General features: G+C 54.1%; 2 protein-coding genes across 10 annotated transcripts in view; both read left to right on the top strand.

The window, feature by feature from the left end:
* Window positions 1–818: 818 nt before the first annotated feature.
* LOC140914386 (acylphosphatase-2-like) lies at window positions 819–9,341 on the top strand. Of its 5 annotated transcripts, none has more exons than XM_073352069.1 (5): window positions 819–947; window positions 2,262–2,342; window positions 3,716–3,732; window positions 6,469–6,578; window positions 8,029–8,835. In XM_073352069.1, the coding sequence occupies exons 2-5, from the start codon at window positions 2,288–2,290 to the stop codon at window positions 8,150–8,152; spliced, it is 306 nt and encodes a 101-aa protein (XP_073208170.1). In that variant the 5' UTR covers window positions 819–947; window positions 2,262–2,287; the 3' UTR covers window positions 8,153–8,835. The 5 variants fall into 5 exon arrangements, with proteins under 5 accessions (XP_073208170.1, XP_073208169.1, XP_073208167.1 ...); XM_073352068.1 differs by having other exon boundaries at window positions 2,249–2,342; XM_073352066.1 differs by lacking the exon at window positions 3,716–3,732 and having other exon boundaries at window positions 834–947; window positions 2,164–2,342.
* Window positions 9,342–11,321: 1,980 nt separating this feature from the next.
* SPTBN2 (spectrin beta, non-erythrocytic 2) overlaps window positions 11,322–21,457 on the top strand; it is a 62,925-nt gene continuing 52,789 nt past the window's right edge. For 2 of the 5 annotated variants that reach the window (XM_073352061.1, XM_073352063.1), the window contains exon 1: window positions 11,324–11,605. The gene's annotated coding sequence lies outside the window, so the exon portion shown is untranslated. Of the gene's footprint in view, window positions 11,606–15,539; window positions 15,700–21,457 lie in introns of those variants that run through there. The other 3 variants (XM_073352059.1, XM_073352062.1, XM_073352065.1) reach the window with 2 other exon arrangements.

The following is a 21,457-nucleotide window of genomic DNA, read 5'->3' as shown; positions in this document are numbered from 1 at the left end:
ATATGACATGATTTTTACGGAAGGAATTTATGTCAGAAACCCCGTATTCACATGACCCCAAATTGAGACCACTACCCAAATCCCAGGCACTTATGAAGCACGACAAATTTCAAGACAATTCAAATAAGCATGTGGATTTTAAAACACTTAGAAAAGTTGTATGTTAAAAAAACAAACAAAAAAAATCCCCAACAAAACAAAACAAAAAAGCAGCCAGTGAGTGTATAATGTCCAGCCTGCCCAGGTCGAAGGAGACTGGAAGGGTCAGTGAGCCATGTCATGGTCACCATCAAGGCCAGTGAGCCAGAGGATAATGGTGCAGTAAAGCACGGCACAGATCGGCGGGTGTGGGAGGGGGGATGTATTTAGGTGGCTAGGGCAGTGAGGCTGGTCACAGGGGTCTGGGGGGCGGGGGGGGGTGATGTGTGAGTGTGAGGGTAACTGCTCCCAGGGGCAATAGAGATGTGTGTGCTGGGGGGTACAGTGGTGGAGAGGAATGGAAGACCTTTCTAGATCCTAATACCAGAGAAGATGCCCCCTCCCCAACACACGCAGAGAGGGAGGCCTATACTAGGGACCTGCCCTCAAAGGCAGTGGGAGAAATGCCTCCACCCCCGGCACCCTCCTCACACCCCACCCTCCATAATGACATCCCTGATCCTCTAGTGCCCCCGTTGGTCCCAGCAACCCCATCTGCGCCCAGCAACCTAACTCATCCCCTCATTCCCCCAGCCGACCCCACAGCACCCCCCACCCTGACCCCTCAACTTAGCCTCCCATCACCCTCCGCCCCCCCGCACCGTGCGCGTAGCCGCTCCCTCCATTACGCCGCCTCGCCCTGGGAACGCTCATTCCCGCCCGAGGGAGCCGCGGGAGCGCGCGCCGACCGTCCTGTGCTTCCAACTCCCTCGCAGCCCCCTCCGCCGCCTTCCGATCCAGCCACCCAGGTCTGAACCGCCCCCCGCCCCATCCAGAGACAGCTCCCCGGTCCCACCTCCACCCCCAGACGTGACCCCTCGCAGCCAGCCCCCCCGAAAACCTCACAGCGCAGCGCCATAGCCAGACCCCTCGCAGCCAGCCCTAGACCCCAGATCCAACCATCCAGGACTGATCGCCTGGCCCCATCCCGAGCCTGCTCCCCCCATCCCACCCAGATCCAGCTCCCGCGCTGAATCCCCCACATCCCAGCCCGTCACTGAACCCCCAGCCCTCAGCTCTACCCCAGCCACCCCCCCAGTCTTGCCCCCATACTTCACCGTCTCCAGGACCAACCCCCCAGTTTATTCCACTCCAGACCCTAACGCCTAGCTCTACCCCCAGCTCGACACACACAATCCTTCCCTCCCCCCCAAAATTGGCCCAACCCTCCCGGCTCTCCAAGGGCAATAGAGATCAGGTGGGGGCGGGGGGGGGCAGGTCTGAAGTAGCTGGGAGGGGGTTGGCACAGGGGTGGGAGGTTGCTGCTGAGATAGGAGTGGGTGTTACAGGAGGGGATTACCCCTGCACTGAGCATGAGGGATACCAAGCTCTTATATAGTGTTTTATAAAGGAGGCAGGTTTCAGAGTAGCAGCCCTGTTAGTCTGTATTCTCAAAAAGAAAGGGAGTACTTGTGGCACCTTAGAGACTAACCAATTTATTTGAGTGTAAGCTTTCCTGAGCTACAGCTCACTTCATTCACTGAATGCATCTGATGAAGTGAGCTGTAGCTCACGAAAGCTTATGCTCAAATAAATTGGTTGGTCTGTAAGGTGCCACAAGTCCTCCTTTTCTTTTTATAAAGGAGGCAGTATCATTAGCTGATGGTGAAACTGAAGCACAGGGAGGGAAAGTGACTTGTCTAAAATCACGGAGCAGATCAGTGGCCAACCCAGGGCTCCTGCATGTCAGTCCAGTGCCCTATCCCAATACAGGTGTTGGGTATTTGGGAAAGAAGGTTAGCACTGGGGTGAGTGGGAGGTAACTGGGAGTTGGGGGGGGGAATTCCCATAGTATGGAAGTAAGGGAGCTGGGAAACCACACAGAGGGGGCTGAGCCTGAAGGAGGAGGCGTTTGCTGTGGGGCTTGTGAGTGCAGTGGGAGAGGGCTGGGTGCAGGGGTAAGGGTGGGGGTGGCATGAGTGACTTGGCCTGCTCCTTCCTCACCATGCTGCCTCCATCCAAAAGGCCCAATTTAGAAACAGGCAGACGGAGCTGCCGGCAGCAGATCATATAACATGCTGTGCTGCAAACCCTTGTTCACTCCCACCAACTTCCATCTGCAGCCCACCACACTAGCCCATGCCGTGCCATGGCTTCCTCAGGACTCTGGGCCCTGGATTATGAGGTCCATGGGGACGTGCAAGGTAAGTGTGCTGCATTTTGCACTGTTGCCCTGCTGCATTGATTTTGTTGCAAATGGAGAGGATCATTCCCCTGCTGGCTCTAGCCACAAATGCTGCAAATAGCCCATGAAAGGAGAGTAAATCTCACTAGCAGCAGGACAGCTGCTACCATGCAGCATGGCTGGGAGGATTTCAGTGAGCCCCAAATGATCTGATTAAAGCCAGTATCCCAGGGATAGGGAACAGGGAGCAATTCCAGACATGCCACTGTCATCTTGAGCAGTGTGTGCAGAGATATTTCTCAGCATGGGAGTGAGGTTGTCTCCCTCTGTCCAGCTCTGGGCAGACCCCACCTGGGTTACTATTTTGAGATTGGGGCCCCTCGGTAGAAGAAAACAGAGATTTCATCCATTGCACATTGTAAAACCCCTCAGTAGAGCTCTTTCAGGCAGGAAGGAGTGGGGTCTAGTGGGTTGAAGCAAGAGTTTGGGGGCTAAGAGTCAGGATTTCTTGGTTCTAGACCCAGCTCTTGGGAAAGGAGCAGGGTCTAGTGGTTAGAGCAGGGGAGATTGGAGTCAGAACTCCTGGGTTTTATTCTTTGCTCTGGGAGGAAGCAAAGTGTCATGACTGAATCACAGGATTGGTAGTCCAGATTCTAGAGTTCTCTTCCTAGCTCTGCCACTGATTTGGTGGGCAGCTGCTGGTAACTCACTGTGCTTCACTGATACATTGGATGTTGTGAGGTCCATTCATGTCTTAGCCTTATGCAGGAAACGCTGGGTGAGATTTTGGGACCTGGATGCTGTAGGCGGTCCGACTGAATTATCACAGTGGTCAATTCTGGCCTCAGAATTGATGGAGTTTTCTTTACACCCAGATAGAAGGACTGATCCTTGGTGTAAATTAGATGATGCCAGGGCCTAGTGTTTCATTTGCATTCATACCTCAGATGCTGAAGTAAATTTCACATGCTGTGGAGTTGTGGGCTCATTGGGTGCCTTTGGAACTCATTGCCACAGGAGCTGAAGCACTGAGCAGGAGCCAAACAAGGATAGGATGTTCCTGTGGATAACAGGACTATCCAGAGTTAGAGCAGTAAATCTTACAAACCAAACAAGGCTGTGGCAAGGACAGACACCATCATACTCTAGGGCATGAGCTAATGAAGGGTCAGGCAGGGACTTCTCCAGGAGGCAGGTTATTTCAGCACGGCAGGGTTTTCTGCACTTTCCTCTGAGCAGCTGGTGCTGGACAGTGCCAGGATCCCAGGATAGATGGCTCCTGGCCTGGTCCAGGCTGGCGGTTCCCACATCATTAAGAAGCAGAGCTGGCATTTAATGCCCAGCATTTGCTGTCTATTTGCAACTGACTCATCTTTTCTTTCTTCCCGCCAGGTGTCTTCTTTAGAAAGGTAAGGGTGTGTGTGTGGGGAGAAGGGTGTGTGAGCGGGCGAGGCGGGAGCCAGCTTTTAGAGCACAGCCCATTGGAGGGGGCAGCATGCTGGGTCGCATGACACTGTCTCCTGATTCCCAACTGCCCCTAGTCCAGACTCTCCTTCCCAAGCCAGTGTGAAGCAGCTGCGGGCAGGGAGGAGAAGCCATAGTTGGATGCACTAAGGGCCTATGCTACCAAACAGGAGCTGCTGTCAGGGTCCCCAGGCCAGCAGTAATGTTGAAAACGGTAGCCAAAATCAGGAGCTGCTTGCTGGAGAGGACGGTCCAAGGCAGAAGGGGACCAGATGAAGTCTTGGGCTTGCGGATGCAAGGAGCAGGTTAGAGGAGAAAAGTCTCTGGTGATAGAGCAACATGTGCAGGGAGAGGAGAACTCCCTCACTTATCAGCATGCGCACCTCTATGGCCAGCAACCCACGCTACAAGAAGTTTTGAAAGGCCCTAGTGTGGGTTCTCAGGAGCTTGATGCAGTGAATACAAGTGCTGGACCTCCCTGCCCCAGCCACCCTGCTTCCCTCCTGGGCACTGAGTTTGCTGGTGCAGACCTCCCTTGGAAAAGCTTTTTCACCCAGTGCATGGTTAGACTGGAACTCATTGCTACTTGATCTTATTGAGGTCTAGAGCTGAGCAGGGTTCACAAAAGAACTGGCCATTTCTATGTGTAATGAGAATGTACAGAGTTAATATAGTAAATACTAACTAAGAGACAAGAGTCTGAGAGGGATCTAAACCCACATGCTTCAGGGCATGAGCCAATTTATAACTATTGGGGTTAGGAAGGAATTTCCCCTGGGAACAGAGGTCTTGCAGTTTCCTCAGAGCTGCAGGGACTGGGCTGCTGCGGGAGATGGGATACTGGGCAACATGGGTCCCCTGTTATGATCCACTCCTATTCAGTCATTTGCTGCACCCCTACCAAACAGTGAAGAGTCTGTTTCAATCCATCACCTTCCATCTCTTTTTCAAAATATTAATGATAATAAATAGTGTTTTGGATGAGATTCCAGGTTAAGGAAGGGAAGTTTTTGAGCCATTTACCATTTAAAAATCCCCCACGTGTGGTGGTGGTGCAAATTTGGGGAAAGGGAATTATTCTAATCTGTGTACACACCTGAACCAAATCTCTAATCTCTTTCCAATATTTACTAGAGAAAAGGCCAGTGGGTATAACTGAAGTGTGGATCAGGTGGATGGAGCCAAATCCATACTGCCTGTAAGCCCAAGCCTCTTCCTTTTTGAAGCAGGGCTGATCAGAGCCATGAATACAACGAGCCGGCCTGATTCTTGCCCTGAAACTTGGGATTCTGCAACGTGACTGGATGGCATCACTATGTAGAATCAGGGCCAGATGCAGGCATAAGTGCTAGAGGGCTGTGCCTTGGGCCCCAGATACTGGAGCCATCTGATTGCAGTGGAATCTCAGGGCCATTTAAAGAAAAAAAAGAAAGTTTCTGATGCTACTGTTGGAAAGACAAGCTTCAAAACATGCCCCAAGTGAAGCAACTGCAGGAGAATCTGCCTGAATCTGAGACAACAGCTCTGAGAGGGGGAATTTCCCTGAGTGTAACTGACGCAGCAGTGTCTGCTAGATTCTGCAGAGAGCCTGGGACAATAGCTTTAAAAGGAAGGAATGGCCCAATGCATCTCGATGATGTACCTGCAAATCCTTTCTCTGGTGTGCATCCATCCTGGATGCCAATTTATATTGCCCAAAAGACTCTCTCATAATGTTAATGTTGCTTCCAGGACCTTGGACTGACTGCTGAGCCTAAGCTGGTTGGTCCAAGCTGATTGGATGAGCTCAGTTTTTGGGGGTGACCCTGGTGGGGCATAGCAATTTTCCAGACTTAGTGTGTGCGTAAATTTTAGAGCACTTTGAAACGTCGGCTCTTACCATGAGAGCTTGGTTTGATTGAACTCTGGCATAGCTAGTGCCTCTGTGATCCAGCTATCATCATAGATCTCAGATGCTGTGCTCTCTCGATCCTCCTGGCCTGCTTTAGCTACCTTTCTCCTAATATTTGGCTCTATCTACTGCATCCAGCTATTCGCCTAGATTCTAGTAATCTTAGATGCTGTCTGTCTCTAGCCGTCCATCCATCCACCCCCCCCCTCCATAAACATCCCTCTGTCTATTTAGTGATCTATCTATCCCCATACACACCCCTCCACCTGTCTAGCTCAGCTCATAGGATGCTGGTTTCTCTGTCTATAGGGATTGAATAGAGGCAGTAGATGGATAATTGCAATGAGGCTTCAGGCCACCACCCAGGACAAGCGCTTGTGAAGTCATTAGCCTGTAGGGAGCGCCCTGTCTAATGCTGACTGTTCCTCCTCCTGCTGGTGCCCCTGGCTGGCAGCTGATACCCAAGCCGAGACAGGAATGTGGTTACCCATCTGCAAAGGCATATGAAAAGCTGGAAGCCTTGCAGGAGGCAGGGAGAAAACCAAGTTTGTCCCACCCTCTCTGGGGTGGAAGCTCCCCATATAGACCTGAGGGAGCTAGAATCCTTCCCCTCAGAGTTGCACTTCCACATGGATATGTAGAGAGCTACATGCTGGGTGGTGCACAGCCCGGGCTGTGCCATTCAGAGATCAGTGCACAGGGCAGGAGAGGCTGTATGCTGGGGACTGAGGCAAATGCCCGTTCTGTTGGCTCATGCAAGGCCTTGATAATCCTGTCTCTTCCTCTCCAGTACACAGAAGACCAGGGCAAGAAGCTGGGGGTGGTAGGCTGGGTGAAGAACACCTCCCGTGGGACTGTGACTGGGCAGGTGCAAGGGCCCAAGGAGAAGATTGAGATCATGTGAGTATCAGCTAGGCTTCCTAGCTCACCAGTTGGCTCAGTGTTAAACATGGGTGCTGCTCACCCTTCCGGGTATCAGAGCAGGGGGAGGTGAATAGCTGCCAGGGTTGGGGTTGGGGAGCTGCTTTTTCCCCCTAGTGGTGCGGGAGGGAGCTGCTGATATCACTCCAGCGTAAAGAGGAGATAAAGGATCCCAGGATGTGGAGAGATACGGAAAAGACTCCTCTTTGTGTATCCCCAGCTCTTCCTTCACCCGTGTACATCAAACACAAGCTGCAAGTGTTGAAGGCCCTTTGTAGCATAGCTGAGCACCTGCCCCACTCGAAGAACTTCCAGACTTTTCCACCCACCCACCAGTCAGCTTCTCCCTGTAGATCGGGTTCCCCATTGTGCTAGGTGCGGCACACCCGCATCCAGCTGAGATCAGGTCCCCCGTCACACCAGGTGCTGCCCAGACCCCCCTGACTGAGAGGAGGACCTCCTCATGCCAGGAATTGCACAAACCCTCCCGACTGAGGATCCTTTCTGTTGTGCTGGTTGCAGCACATGACCTCCCGCCTGAGATCAGGTCCCCGTTGTACTGGGAGCCACACAGACCATTGTACTGGGCATTACACAGATCCCCTGACTGACATCAGGTCCCTGTTTGTTGTGGGCGCTGCACAGACCCCCCCCTAACTGAGACCAGAGCCCCGTTGTACTGGGCATCGCACAGGCCCCTGACTGAGATCGGATACCTGTTGTACTGGGAGCCACACAGACCTTTGTACCAGGCATTGCAGACTGAGATCGGGGTCCCGTTATACTAGGTGCCGGACAGACCCCCTGACTGAGATTGGGGCCCCATTGTGCAGGGTGCTGCATAGACAGTTCATGCGCACCCTCTCACACACACACTTCAGTTTAAACAGACAAATGGTGGCAGTGGAAACAGGCACAGAGAGGGGAAGGGGCTTGTCCAAGGTCAGGGGCAGCACTGGGAATGGAATCCTAAGTCCCAGCACCCCGTCCACTGGGCAACACTGCCTCTCTAAGAAGAGCTGTGAAAGTGCCTGATCCTGAGAGCTGACCTGACATTCCTGAGATCTCCAAGATGGGAAACATCCCTTTGTGAAGGAGCAAAGCCGCTTCCAAAGACCTATGTTCTCTCTGGCGCCTCCAGTGATATGCAGGCCCAAGGTGTCGGCCAGACTGCAGGGGTGGTGTGGGGGGGGGGCAAGTCCGATCCCCTCCCCTGCAGGAGGGAAGGGGTTAATCCCTAGGTCCAAGCTGCAGGATCATAGACTGTCACATTCCCCATTTGAAACCCTCCTGCCTCTAACTAGGGCAGTTCCCCCGGTGCTGCTGCCCTAGCCAATCAGTGGCTGGAAAATCTGGGCCTTGGCTCGGCCCCAATTAGCGTCCCCTCAGGAAGGGACAGAGAATTTGTCTGATTAATTTCTCTCTTCAGGGGCCATAGAAACCTGCCTGCCCATCCCCCATCACCCGTGGCAACCGGGAAGGGCAGGCGGGGCAACTTCCGTAGCAACGGCTCCGTCACCTTCAGAGATGACAACCGGAGACAGTTTCCATAGCAACAAGTCCCCCTTCCATCACCTTCAACATTTGGAGACAGAGAGAGAAGTGGAACAGTTTCCATAGAAACCAGTCTCCCCCCATTTCCACCACCTTCAGGGCTTGAACAAATTGGGGCTGCTTCTATAACAGCCAGTCTGCTTCATTCCCCCATCCCTTTTCATGAACGAGATAATGGGGGAAAGGCAGGTTCTATAGCAACCAGTCTCCCCCATCTTTGCTTCAGGTCCTGGAAGGAGATAAAAGAGGAAACAGGTTCCACATGGACTTTACAGGCTGAACCTGTTTGTGTGGGATCATAGCTGGGTAAATGCCAGCTGTGTAAACAGCGAGCCAGGACTCCTGGGTTCTATCCCTAGCTTTGGGAAAGGAGTGGTGTCTAGTGATTAGAGCAGAGGGGCTGGGACTCTTAAGTTCTATTCCTGGTTCTGGGAGGGAAGTGGAATGTATTGGGCATGGGGGAGGCTGCAACCCAGGACTCTGGGGTTCTATCTCTGGCTCTGGGAATGAAGTGGGGTCTAGTGGTTAAAGCAATGGGGCTGGGAGCCCGAGCTCTCTTTATGGATGCTCTACCCCCTACCCGCACAGGAAGAACTGGCTGCGCAACGTAGGGAGCCCCATGTCCCGCATTGACCGGGCTGTCTTCTCCAATGAGAGGGAGATCTCCACTCTGGAATTCTCGAACTTCACCACCAAGTACTAGGAGGTGGGGCCAGGACCACAGCAACTCCTTACCCCTTCCTTGGGGGACAGATGACTGTGACCTCTGCTGGCTGGCTGCAGCTCCAGGGTGGAATGCAAGGACCCCTGCATCCCAGCCTGGCCATTGAGCATGTCTTCCCCTGCTGCTCCCGGACGTCAGGGTGTGGGCCTAGCTCCCGGCACGTGGACCTGTGATTTCCTTTGCCAGCCTCTCACTAAACTCCCATTCCCCAGCAGGGACCCTGCCCCCAGAACACCTGAAACCCCTACACCTGATGCCTGGCTCTGTGGATAAGGTCCCACCCCGGGACCTGAGCCCCACCCCACACCTGCTTTGCACTAATACAAATGGCTGCACTGGCCCCCCACTATTTAATCCACCCCCACTGTGAAGAAGATGCTGCCTATGCTGCCAACATACCCCTCCCACCTGCACACTGTATTTCTGCAGAGGGGCTCAGTAAAGATGACCTGAGAAAGCGAGAAGGTTGATGCCTGTGCCCTTATGTTTGGTTCCTGGGTGGGTGGGGTCTGCCTGGGTGGATTTTAAAATACAAAACCAAGGGGAATGGTGTTCTCCCCTTGGGTTTTTAATCTAGAAATAGCAGCATCATGCCTCATTTCCCCTTTCTCTGGGCTGGCGGCGATTCAGCAATGTGGCTTGGGCTGTCCCTGAGCCTCTGAAGGAAGGGGAAGGGGTCTGTACTAACCACTCCCATCCCACAGTGATGGGCTCAGTAGCAGAGTAGAGACGGGCTGGGATTGCCCAGGGGTGAGACTGAGCCTGGAATACTGCATCCAGTTCTGGTGGTCACATTTTTAAAAGGAAGGTGAAAAATTGAAAAGGGTGCAGAGAAGAGCCCCAACAATGATTCAAGGGTTGGAGAAAATGCCCGACAGTGAGAGACATAAGGAACTCAATCTGTGTAGTTTATCAAAAAAAAAGGTTGAGATGTGACTTGATGATGGTGCCTGGGGGCCTTCATGTGGAGAAGGTGCCAGGTACGAGGTAGGGGTTCTTTAACCTTGTGGGGAAAGAAAGACTGAACAAGAGCCAGTGGCTGCAAGCTGCTGCCAGACGCATTCCAATGAGAAAAAAGGCACACGTGTGCTAGGGAGAGTGATTAACCACTGGAACAAACTCCCAAGGGCAGGGGTGGAGTCTCCATCTCCAGTCCACGCTGGCTGCCTTTCTGGAAAATGCTTCAGTCAAACACAAGTGACTGGGCTCAATGCAGGGGTGTCTGGAGGATATTTTCCTGCTTGTGCTATACAGGAGGGCAGACTAGATGATTTAATGATCCCTTCTGGGCTTGGATCTAAGTGACTGGACATTTGGGGGGCCTTAGTCTTTGGAATGCCCAATTTGAGACACCTCAAAGGGGCCTGTTGCTCAGGAGTGAAGTAAAAATCAAGGCCCTTTAAGTCAAGGCTAGTTGGGTACCAAAATGAGTCACTTTGGAAAACTTGAGCCTAAGTGATTAATGGAGAACACTTTTCTGCCAAGTGTTTGCTGGTTTTTGAGTTAAATGGGCTTTTAACACAAAAGGCATTCCACAGCCTAGGTAAAGTCCTTCCTCCCCAAGAGCTCTGGCTTCACTGGTTTGGAGCCTGTGATGACACAATCCTATTGTTATGTGTAATATGGTAGTGCCATATCAGATCAGGAGCCCCCACTGTGCGAGGTGCTGCACAGATCCCAACAGAGATCAGGGCCACCATGGTGCCAGGCACTGCACAAATGTCAACTGAGATTGGGGCCTCCATTGTGTGGGGTGTTGCACAGACCCTGACTGAGGTCAGGACCCTGCCATGCCAGGTGCTGCAAAGACACACAGTGAGAGACATTCCCTGCCCCGAAGAGCTCACAGTTGAAACCAAAAAGGGTAGGAGGGGAAACAGGCACAGAGAGGGGAAGAGAGTGGAGACTTGACCAAGGTGAGTGACAGATGTGGGAAGAAAACCCATGAGCTCTGGGTCCCAGCCTGCTGCACTGCACTCGCTCTTATGCCCTTAAGCACCAGGGAGCTGGATTGCAAGGATGCAAACTGGATCTCTTTGGCCAAACCCTGCTCCTAGCACTTGGGATGTGAGCACTGTTCCTGGGGAGGTGCCCCACACTCAGCCCCTGGCAGGTCAGACCCCTCACACCCAACTAATGAGGCCTGACTGTGCCATGGCGCTTGTACAAACCCAATCAGGACTCACTCTGGATTAATCTCCACCTCAGGATCCTGTCCTCATCTGTTTGGGCGACTCTGGATTTACACCACGGTTAATGAGAGCAGGATCGGGCCCATTTCCTAGATATGAGGAGGGGGTTCCCCATTCTGTGCTCTGATCCCCTGGGTGAGATAGGGCAGCCCAGCCCCCAATCAACCACCCCTCAATCGTCTCCCAGTCCCATTTCCCTGTGTGTGACTGATGTGGGGAAGGCGCCCAATGGCTGTGCCTCGTGGCTGGGAGGCGGGCGCTTTTCCAGCCATTCCTGGCCGGACCATTCTGCCGCCCAGGACTGCTCGTTCGGGCTGAGCCCTTGGACGCCGGGTTTCACCCAAGCGCAACATGTGATGCTTGCACCCCCATCAGGGACGGGGGATGGGACAGGTGATTCGGACCTCATCGGATCAGCCTTAAGACTCACAAGGAGCCCCCCACTGGCAGCCCCCTAGCTTCCAAGTAGCCAGACGCTGCCTGCAGTGAGGTCTGCCCACGGCGGGGAGGAAGGAGACCTGGATGCCACCCCCCAGGTATGTGAGTCGGGCCCTGGGGGATAGAGGGGCTCGTTATTGTCTTTGCATCCCTGGCAGCAGGAGGGGAGGGGGATCCCAGCTACCCATGGTGCGGGGGAGGGTGGGAGCTGGGCTGGGGATGCCCAAGTGGGGCTGGGAAGGAGTGGATGGGTGCAGTGGGGTATCTCCAGGGGATGGTCTCTGGATCTGAAGGCAGGTCCTGCGAGGGGCTGAGGGGCCTTTGATACCATAGTGGACCCACCTGATATATCTGGGGAAGGATGGGGGCCAGGGTGTCTGCCTGCAGCTGGCAGGGTCAGAGCTCCCTGCCTCACTGCTCCCAGGGTGCCAGGAAAACAGGGCGGATGAGGGGGCTCATACTATTGGCTCCAGTTGCTCACTACATGGGCTTTCTGCACACAGCTCTGCCAGTGCCATTCAATCCTGACCTGCAACCCCCTGTTACCCAAGCCCTGGGCTCCCCTGCACCTCTGCCAGTGCCCCTCAGTCCTGACCAGTCACCCTGGTGAAATCCCAGCCCTGGGCTCCCACAAACACACATGGCTCTGCTGAGCCCCCCAGTCCCAGCCCACAGCCCCCTGCTATTCCAGCTCCGGGCTTCTCCTAAGCAGAGTCATCCAGTCATGTTAGGTTATGATGTTGTTGGGTTATGCTGCGCTATCAGGCTGCTCCATTGCTAGTCAGCAGGGAGATGCTGATGTATCCCATAATGAACACTGGCAAGAGGGAGGTCAGGTAACCTACTGCAGGCTCTAAGAGCACTCACCCTAGGGGGTAGGGGATTACTATGGGGTGCAAATGAGAGGCGGGCCATGGAATACGGACGGGGAACATAAGAATGGCCATACTGGGTCAGACCAAAGGTCCGTGTAGCCCAGTGTCCTGTCTTCCGACCGTGGCCAATGCCAGGTGCGTCAGAGGGAATGAACAGAACAGGTAATCATCAAGTGATCCATCCCCCGTCACCCGTTCCCAGTTATGGACAATATTAGTTGAACAGGTTGCTGACAGTGTGATGATTCTGGCCCAGGAAAGAACCCAGGAGTCCTGGTTTCCACCCCCAGGCCCCACTCTGACCTTCTTTCTCAAAGGCAGGGGATCAGAATTGAGTGCAGAGTCTATGAGGGAGGGTCTCCCCAGAGCTGGGTTGTCCTCTTCAGTCCTGCTCTCAGCACACAGATACAGGAGAAGGGTTTAAGGGGGCTTATGAGGTCTTTTCCTGGGGTGTAAATGAGAGCAGCCTCAGAGCTGCTCTAATATATACTCAGTCCATGCAATCAGGCTACCCAACGTTTTTGAGAGACAGCAGATGGCACCACTGCATATCCTGTAGTCAAGGGGAATGTGCACTGAGCTTGGAACCAGAAGCTCCTGCCTTCACATCTCCCCTTTGCTTTTTGCTTTTTATATTTCCAGGCACTTCCCAGACCTTACTATTGACCAAGACAACATTCCACCCCACTATTTAATTACTCAGATATTAGCCCCCCACTTCCATTTTGCAAATAATCTAAAAGAGAGGCTACACAAGGTCAATTCAGGTGGAGCTGGGAGTTGAGTCCACACTCTAACACCTCAGAGCTGTGTCGGAGCCACTCTGCTGCACTGCCTTTTAGAACGAACGTGCTAAATATATGTGCCATGGTTATCCAATTGCTAAACGCTTTGCCCACTTCCCTCCCAGACCCAGGGCTAGCATGCAGTGTTCTAATAGCCTACTGCTATCTGAGAGCTACTCTACACACGGATTTTGTCCCGGTATAACTATTTTGGTTGGGGAGGGAATTTTTTTTTACCCGTATGTTATGCCAGGACAACTCCAAGTGTGGAAGCAGCTATACTGATATAAAGATGTCTTATCCTGGGATAGCTTATTCCCCTTCCTGTACAGGAATAGCTATACCAGGATAAGCACTTTTATCTCATCATAACCATATCCACACTAGCAGGGGTTGTACCTCTTCAACTAGAATGGAGTAGTCAAAGAGGGACAACTTTGGTGTTTGGAAAAGTGCTAATGGAGTTGTGTAACCCACTGGCAAAGTGTATGCAAAGCCCTACTCTAGAGGCTAATTCATGCAGCAATTACTCCTGTAGCTCGGGTGGCAAAGGTCTATGCTCAAGTCAGAAAGTTATGGGGTCAAGCTCTGTTCATGACTTATGGGGGAATGTGATAGTTGCAAGCAACAGGGGATTATTTTTCTTTTTAAACAGCTGGTTTGGGTAATTCACAAAATTAGGGCTTTTACAGGGATCCTTCACCCAGTGCTAAAATGCGGCTGCCTCTGGGATGGGACAGAGGGGGATGTTTATGCAGAGATCCCTCACCTGTCTCTGAGTTGTAGGCACCTCTGGGGTAGTGTGCAATGCTGTTTATACAGGGATCCAATGCCTAGCATTGAGATACCTGGGGGTTGGGGTGTGGGGGCTGTTTATACACCTTCACCCAGCACTCAGGTGCAGCTGCTTTTAGGGTGGGCAATTCCCACAGCGAGGAGTCCTTTCAAATAGGCTTTATAGTGAAAAGCTCTTCTAACGTGTAAGATATGGTGCAAGTTATCATTAAACACAAGTTTGCATTCCGAACATCTGCAGGTGTGTCGGTTGCAAGGGATCTTTTATCCTGTGTCCCATAGCGGTGGGGATGCAGTGAATAGCCAGTGTGCACTGCACCGCATCCATACACTGGGATGGGGGGCTAGGAGCCCTATTACCAGATGCTCCCTTCAAGGGGAGTGGGAGGCTTAGGGGGCCATTCGCACCCACCTTAAGCCCCCTTTTGTGGTGTGCAGCTGAGGACACTCATTGAATACACGGAGGGGTTCTCAGACTTCATTGCACTGCGACCCCCTTCTGACAACAAAAATTACTACATGACCCCAGGAGAGGGGACCAAAGTGTAAGCCTGCCCAAACCCAGCCTCCCCGGGTGGAGTGGGGAGCAAAGTCAAAGCCCAAGGGCTTCAGCCCTAGGTGGGGGGCCTGTAACCTGAGCCCCGACACCCAGGGCTGATGCCATCGAGCTTTGGCCCTGGGTGGTAGGGGTTGGGCAGTGGGGCTCAGGCTTTGGCTCGGACCCTTAAGTCTAATGCCAGCCCTGACGACCCCATTAAAACAGGTTCGCAACCCACTTTGCGGTCCTGACCCACAATTTGAGAACCGCTGGTGTACAGAGAGCAGTGTGCTCCAGGAGGGGGCATTCTGAGTCGATACCATAGACTATGGTGCTAGGAATGAGCTGGCTGTGATTGTGGCCTTTAGGTAGGAGTGGGAGACCATGTGGGAGGGGGGGCTTGGGGACATCGACTGGAGCAAGGATCTATTTAAGATCATTACAGATACCAAGGACTGAGGGTGTCACTGTCCCTGGGATCCTCCCCTTTCACCCTTGTCCTAAACAGCTGTATAACATTACTACACTACTGTATATTGTTAAAAAGCCCTTCTCCCCACCCCAAAAACAGCTGCATCTAGGGCTGGGGTGAAAAATTCCTGTATAAACAGGCCCTGCTCCCAGCCCAGAGGTGGCTTCATCTCAGCACTGGGGCAATGGATCCCTGTATAAATAGCCACCACTCCCTACCCCTGGGGCAGCTGCAGCTCAGGGCCAGGCAATGGATTCCTGTATAAACAGCCCCCCACACCCCACCCCAGAGGTGGCTGCATCCGGGTGCTGGATGAGCACCACATGGCTTTTACCCATCCCTGTCTAGGCCCCATGTCCAGCCTTTCCTCCCCGCTCCCTCCCACTGTGCAGCTGGGAAAAGCCCCTTCCTTTTGTCCTCTCCCCCAACCCCCCGACCCCGCCGTGGCAGGACCAGCTGGCTGGCTGGGGAGGGCTGGCAGAGTCCTGCGGGAGCCCCGGTGGGCGCCAGAGGATGCTATTGTGATTTTTTTTCCTGCCGGCTCCCTATTGCGGGTGACGCGCGCTCACACACGCAGATCCATGCGCTCACAGCACCGCAGCCAGCAGCCACAGCCAGCCCTTCCCCGCCGGTCCCCGAGCTTGCCCGTGTGGTGCTGGGGGCCTCCCTGGCTGTGGAATCTGGACGCGAGCGAGGGGAAGGAGCCCTGGGTGTCCCCCGGAGGGAGGTGAGCCGGGCTCCTGGGAGATGGAGGGGCTTGCTATTGTCTCTGCATCCCTGGCAGCAGGAGGAGGAGAGGGGTTCCCGGCTGCTCCTGGCGCTTCGGGGTGGGGAAGGGAGGCGGGCTGGGGATGCCCAGGTGGGGCAGGGATGTGGGGGCACCCGGATGCAGGCACCTGGGAAGTGAGGGGCATGTAGGCTAGAGCCGGTCTCTGCGCCTGACGCGAGGCCGGGCTGTGGGGGAGGGAGAGGCAGGCCAGCATGCTCCTTGGGGAATGGCAGGGGGAGCAGCCGGTCTGAGATGCCGGGTGTGCGCGCACATTGAGCTGGATTCCCTCTGGTGTGTGCATGGCTCTTTGTGTGTCTCTGGGTGCCTTTGTTTGGCAATAGCTCTCTGTGTTTGCACCTCTGTGTATCTGGGTGCGTGAACCTGTCTCCGTATTTGCTGGAGTATGTGTCTCTGCGTGCATGCATATCTGGCTGTGAGGGTTTGTATGTGTGTGTGGATGTGGAGCTGGCTGTGTGCGCAGCTCTGCTGGGGTGTTTCACAGTGTGCATACATAGATTTGTGTCTCTATCCCTGCCTATCTGTCTTGGTGTGTGCCTCTCTCTGTAAGTGTGGGCTTGTTTTTGGCCGTGCTGTGCCCCGGCACTGGGCGGCCATTGCCAACACTGGGAGCTGCTGGGTACAAGTTCTTTCGGAAGTCTGGCCACCTGACTCAGGAACTGAAATCTGCACTGTGGGGCAGAACTGGAAGCCCCTGTTTTGAAATGTTTGGCATGTGTGTGCGTGCAAGATGGCTCTGCCAGCTAGTGCCACATGGCAGGGCCCTGCGCTGCATTTAGGGTCCGGGTTGAGCTCGCTAGTAGGTCAATAGTGGGATCTGAGTTTTATGCAGAAAGAACTGATGCAAATGGTGCAATGGGAACAATCTGGTTAGCCCTGTCTGCAGCGTGGAGAGGGGGATGGCAGGGGAAAGTCAAGAATAGCTTGATTGGGCTGAATAGTTTTCCAATCTCTGATACAGGGGGTCCAAGCCGCCCAGCTTCTGGGGCGGCGGTGTCATAAGTTGGGTGCACAATTCAAATGTGTGTTGGGAAGAACTCCATGGTGCAGGGAGCCCCGGGGTGGGGATGAGTATCTTGGGGGCTGAATCCAGATTATCAGGCCTGCCTGGGACTGAGTGGTTCAAAGCCTTTATGGTGGCATTAGCGATGTGCAGGTGCCATTGTGCTAATGCAGTGATCACACTTCCCCATGGAGATCTGGGCATGTTAACACAGAACATGGGGCAAATAGGCTTCCAATTCAGCCCAGAGGTGCTGGGCTGGGTGGTACCAACCTATTCCTGAATGTAGGGATGCAAGCCATGGTATTTCGGTCACAGATCCAGGGGAGCAGAGCCAATACAGTACTGGGGTGGTTTGCAGCGAGGGGAGTGGGAGTTCAGTAGGCGGTACTTTTCTCTCACAGTCAGTGCTGACCCCGGTGCCCCAGTTCAGCACTACAGGGCACTGTACTGCAGGGGACAGGGTGGGGGCTCAGTGAGGAATGCTCGCCCTGTGGAGTCAGTGCTGGCTCCGGTGCCTTGATGCAGTGCTGGGTGTGTGTGTATGTTATGCAGTGGTGTAGGAGCTGAATAGGTGGTGCTTTTCTTTGATAGTATTGACACCAGTGCCTCAGTATAGCAGTAGGGGGCCTATGATGGGGTGAGGTAAGGCTTGGGCTACTGCAGGGGAGTGGGAGCAGCTGTCTGGTTAGACCCATCTCCTCTCTACTTGCACTCCCTCCCCTCCTGCCCTCTGTCTGGGGAATGAGGGAGCAGAGGACCCCAATGGTTTTGAGATCAGAAGTCATGGGGAGCAGGGGCTGGGCCTGCTGGGGGAGAGGGTTCAAAAGTCACAGGGGAGGGGTGGCTAAAGATGATGGTGTGTATGGGGGGAAGTGGAGCAAAGAGAGGACATTGTGTGGGAGTGAGGGGGCTGGTAAGAGACATTGGTCTCAGGGTTAAAGAACCCACCTCACAGACAGCTGCATCTCAGTGCAAGGTGAGGCAGTGCACCACCCCAGAGATGGTTGCATCTCAGGTCTGAGTGAGGGATCATCGGTACTATTAAAGTAGTACCCAGCATCCCCAGCTGAGATCAAAGCCCCGCATTGTGCAAGGCACAGCAGACACACACTGGAAGTCCCTGCCTTGAAGAACATACAATCTCACTAGGCCAAGGAGGGGAGGGAAAACTGAGGTACAGAGTGTGCAGTACCTGGCATAACAGGCCCACTGCTATATTTATACTACAAAACTATACAGCAGGGCTGTGGAAGAGGCTGGAATAGAACCCAGGAGTCCTGACCTTCTCCAACTACCCTGGCTTTAAGCCATGAGGCCCCACTCCTCTCCCAGAGCTGGGGAACCTAGAAGTCCTGGCTCTCAGGCCAGTGCTCTGTCCACTGGCCCATGCTTCCTCCCCTACAAACATCCTCCTTGAGGTCTCTTTATCCAGCACAGAGGAGGCCCAATTCCTGTCTCCCCTCATTTGTTTCTGGAAAGGCTGGTCCCTGAGTGCCAGCAATGGCAGTGCTGATTGGATTTTGCAGGAACACTTGCTGGCATAATTACCTCAGTCTGGCATTGGCGCCGGCTGTGGGGGGAGGATGCCGTTATCGGGGAGGTGGCCTGGCTGCTGTCAGGGAGTTGGGCTATTTATCCTTCGGCCTTAAGAGCATAAGCCTCCTTGGGGCTGTGCAGCTAAGAATAAGATGCCCAATCAGCAGTGTAATCTGGGGATGATCTGCAGTGAGATGCCGGCCTTTGGCATGGGTCCTCTGTGTGGGCGGGTGGGGCTACCGCAATGTGGCACTGGGACCTGTACGGTCAGAGCCGGTCGCTCGCTAGGCTAGGCCTGTGGGGGAGGCTGGGCCCAGCCGGGCAGTGCTGGGGGCTCCCTTCAGAGGCTTGCTAGGCCAGGGCCTGTGTGGGAGGCTGAGTCCAGCTGGGCAGCACTGGGGATTCCCCCCAGATACTCGCTAGGCCAGGGCCTGTGAGGGAAGCTGGATCAAGCCAGGTGGGCAGCACCAGGGGTTCCCCTCAGACACTTACTAGGCCAGGGCCCACTGGGGAGGTTGGGCCCAACTGGGCAGCGCCAGGGGTTCCTCCCAGATGCTCGCTAGGCCAGGACCCATTGGGGAGGCTGGGCCCAGCTGGGCAGCATCAGGGGTTCCCCCCAGACACTCGCTAGGCCAGGGCCCACAGAGGAGGCTGGGCACAGGAGGTGGCTGGGTTTTACCTCATGCCCCATCCCTGGTTTCCCCTCTACAGCCTTGTGGTAGGCCAGGGTCCAGCCCTCTCAGCTCATGGAGAGAGGAAGCAGCCCAGAACCGCACTCCCCCTCAGAGTCCTTTCACTCTGTCTCATCTCCTCCCCCTGTGCCTTACACCCCTCTAACCCACTCCTCATTGCCCAGCTCTCCCAGTTAGGTCCCCCTCTCCTCAGGGGTTCCTGACATTGGGGTCACCCTGCCAGCCAGGCTAGGTTTCCTTGTCAGCTGCCTGTGCCCCAAAATCCCCATTGTCCCCAATTCTGGATACCCCCAAATCTGCATCAGCCCAATCCCCCAAATCTACATCACCCTTGAACCCAATTGCCCCAAATCCTCATTACCACCAATCCCAAATCACCAGTCCTCAAAATCCCCTTTGTTGCATTCCAAATTGCCTTAGTCCCTTATTACCCCAAGATTAATGTCACCCCAACCCCCAAAATACACTCATCCTGAAACCACATCACCACATCCCTCAAATCCCAATCGCCCCACATCTACATCACCACCAATCTAAATCCCTTTCACCCCTCTGATCCCAAACACCCACAAATATGCATGGCTCCAATCCTCCAAAAACACATTGTTCCAATCCCCCAATTACCTGACCTCCCAAAATCCCTGTTACCCCAATTGCCCCAAATTCTCCATTACTCCGAATCGTCACCCAATTCCCAGTCACCTCAACCTCACTATCTGTTTTACCCACCCCAATTGCCAGACTGAATCTGTTTGTGCTGTCACTCTCACCTGGCCCTCATGTAAATCTGTGCATGCACTGCCCTTGTGCTGGAGGTAATTTGCATGTTGGCGGTCACACTAGCCAGTCCCTAGTCCCAGCACTCAAGGCAGAGAGAATGTCTGTGTGATTGCACTAACTCACCCCTCATGTGAGCGGGAACCTGTGCATGTGTGACTGCACTAACCCAATCCTTGTGTCAATGGGAATCCGTGCACACACAATGGCACTAACCAACCCCTCGTGTCAGTAGGAATTTGTGTGTGCAGTTGCACTAATCCAGCCCTCATGCTGAAGTGATCTTGCTTGTGATTGTACAAGCCTGTCCATGCAGTTGCCTCCCCCCTTCTGGGCAGCAAAGTGGCATCACTCAGTCACCTGCCACCATCCACTGGCTCTCCTGCATGGCTGTCATTTGTCTGGGGCCCATATACACCTTGTAGAGGGTGCCGTCTCTGTGGGAGCAGCTGTTGATGTTAGATGGGAGTTGGTCTGGGATGCCCATGGGCTTCAATGGCCTCCTGCCAGTGTTCCAGTGACTCCTGCCAAGTCAGCTGTGGTGGCCATTTGACATGGATTTGGTGCCATGTTGCTGGTGTCTTTCTGCATCTAAAGGATCAGCAGCCCTGTGACCCCAGTCTTACCCTGGGCATGCTGGCTGGCCATCTTGGCAACTTGCAGAGCTGGGTTAATGCCTCCCACTGCACTGGTCAACCCTCCCCTGCCCCCGTCACTTGGCACCAGGAGTGTTCTGGGCTTTATATCATGTAATCCTGTGCCCCTGCTCAGCTGTGCACATCGCTTTACAAACACTAACCCTGCATGCCCTCTCAGCTTCTGTTGTGGAAATTAGAGGGAAACTGAGGCACGAGTGAGTGAGTAAAATAGCTGAGAATAGCACTCAGGAGTCCTGGCTTTCGGCCTTCTTTCTCTAAGCTCTAGACCAGGGGTGGCCAACCTGTGGCTCCAAAGCCGCATGTGGCTCTTCAGAAGTTAATATCTGGCTCCTTGCTTAGGCACCAACTCTGGGGCTGGAGCTACAGACGCCAGCTTTCCAATGTGCCGGGGGAGGGTGCTCACTGCTCAACCCCTGACTCTGCCACAGGCCCTACCCCTTCGCCCAAGGCCCCCACTCCTTCCTGCCCCCTTCCCTGAGCCTGCCATGCCCTCACTCCTCCCCCTCCCCCCAGAGCCTCCTGCATGCTGCAGGAGGCATGGGGAAGGAGGGGGAGGTGCTGATCATCAGGGCTGCTGGTAGGCATGGGAGAGCTGATGTGGGGCTGCTGAGGTATTACTGTGGCTCTTTGGCAATGTACATAGGTAAATTCTGGCTCTTTCTCAGGTGTAGGTTGGCCACCCCTGCTCTAGACCCTACTTCCCTCTCAGACCCAAGGATAGAATCCAGGAGTCCTCGCTCCCAGCCCTCCCTGATATAACTCACTGAACCCCACTTTCCTTCAAGGGACTGGGAGAGAATCCAGCATTCCCAACTCCAGGCCTCACTCTCCTCTAACCACTAGACCCCACTCCCTTTCTGTCAGGGCATACTTGTCAGCTGATACTCCAGTATCATGCAGTTGGAGCTACGCTTGTGTAGGTGGTGGTAGATGCATGTTTGAAGCATTTGACAGCATGGCTGTGCATATGCAGTGTGATTAGGCAGCAATAAATATACATGCAGTGGGGAAGGGTGGTTTAGTGGGGA

The sequence above is a fragment of the Lepidochelys kempii genome, chromosome 7 (assembly GCF_965140265.1).
Source record: "Lepidochelys kempii isolate rLepKem1 chromosome 7, rLepKem1.hap2, whole genome shotgun sequence".
NCBI classification, from domain to species: Eukaryota; Metazoa; Chordata; order Testudines; family Cheloniidae; genus Lepidochelys; species Lepidochelys kempii.
This window is presented reverse-complemented; position numbering and strand designations above follow the sequence as displayed.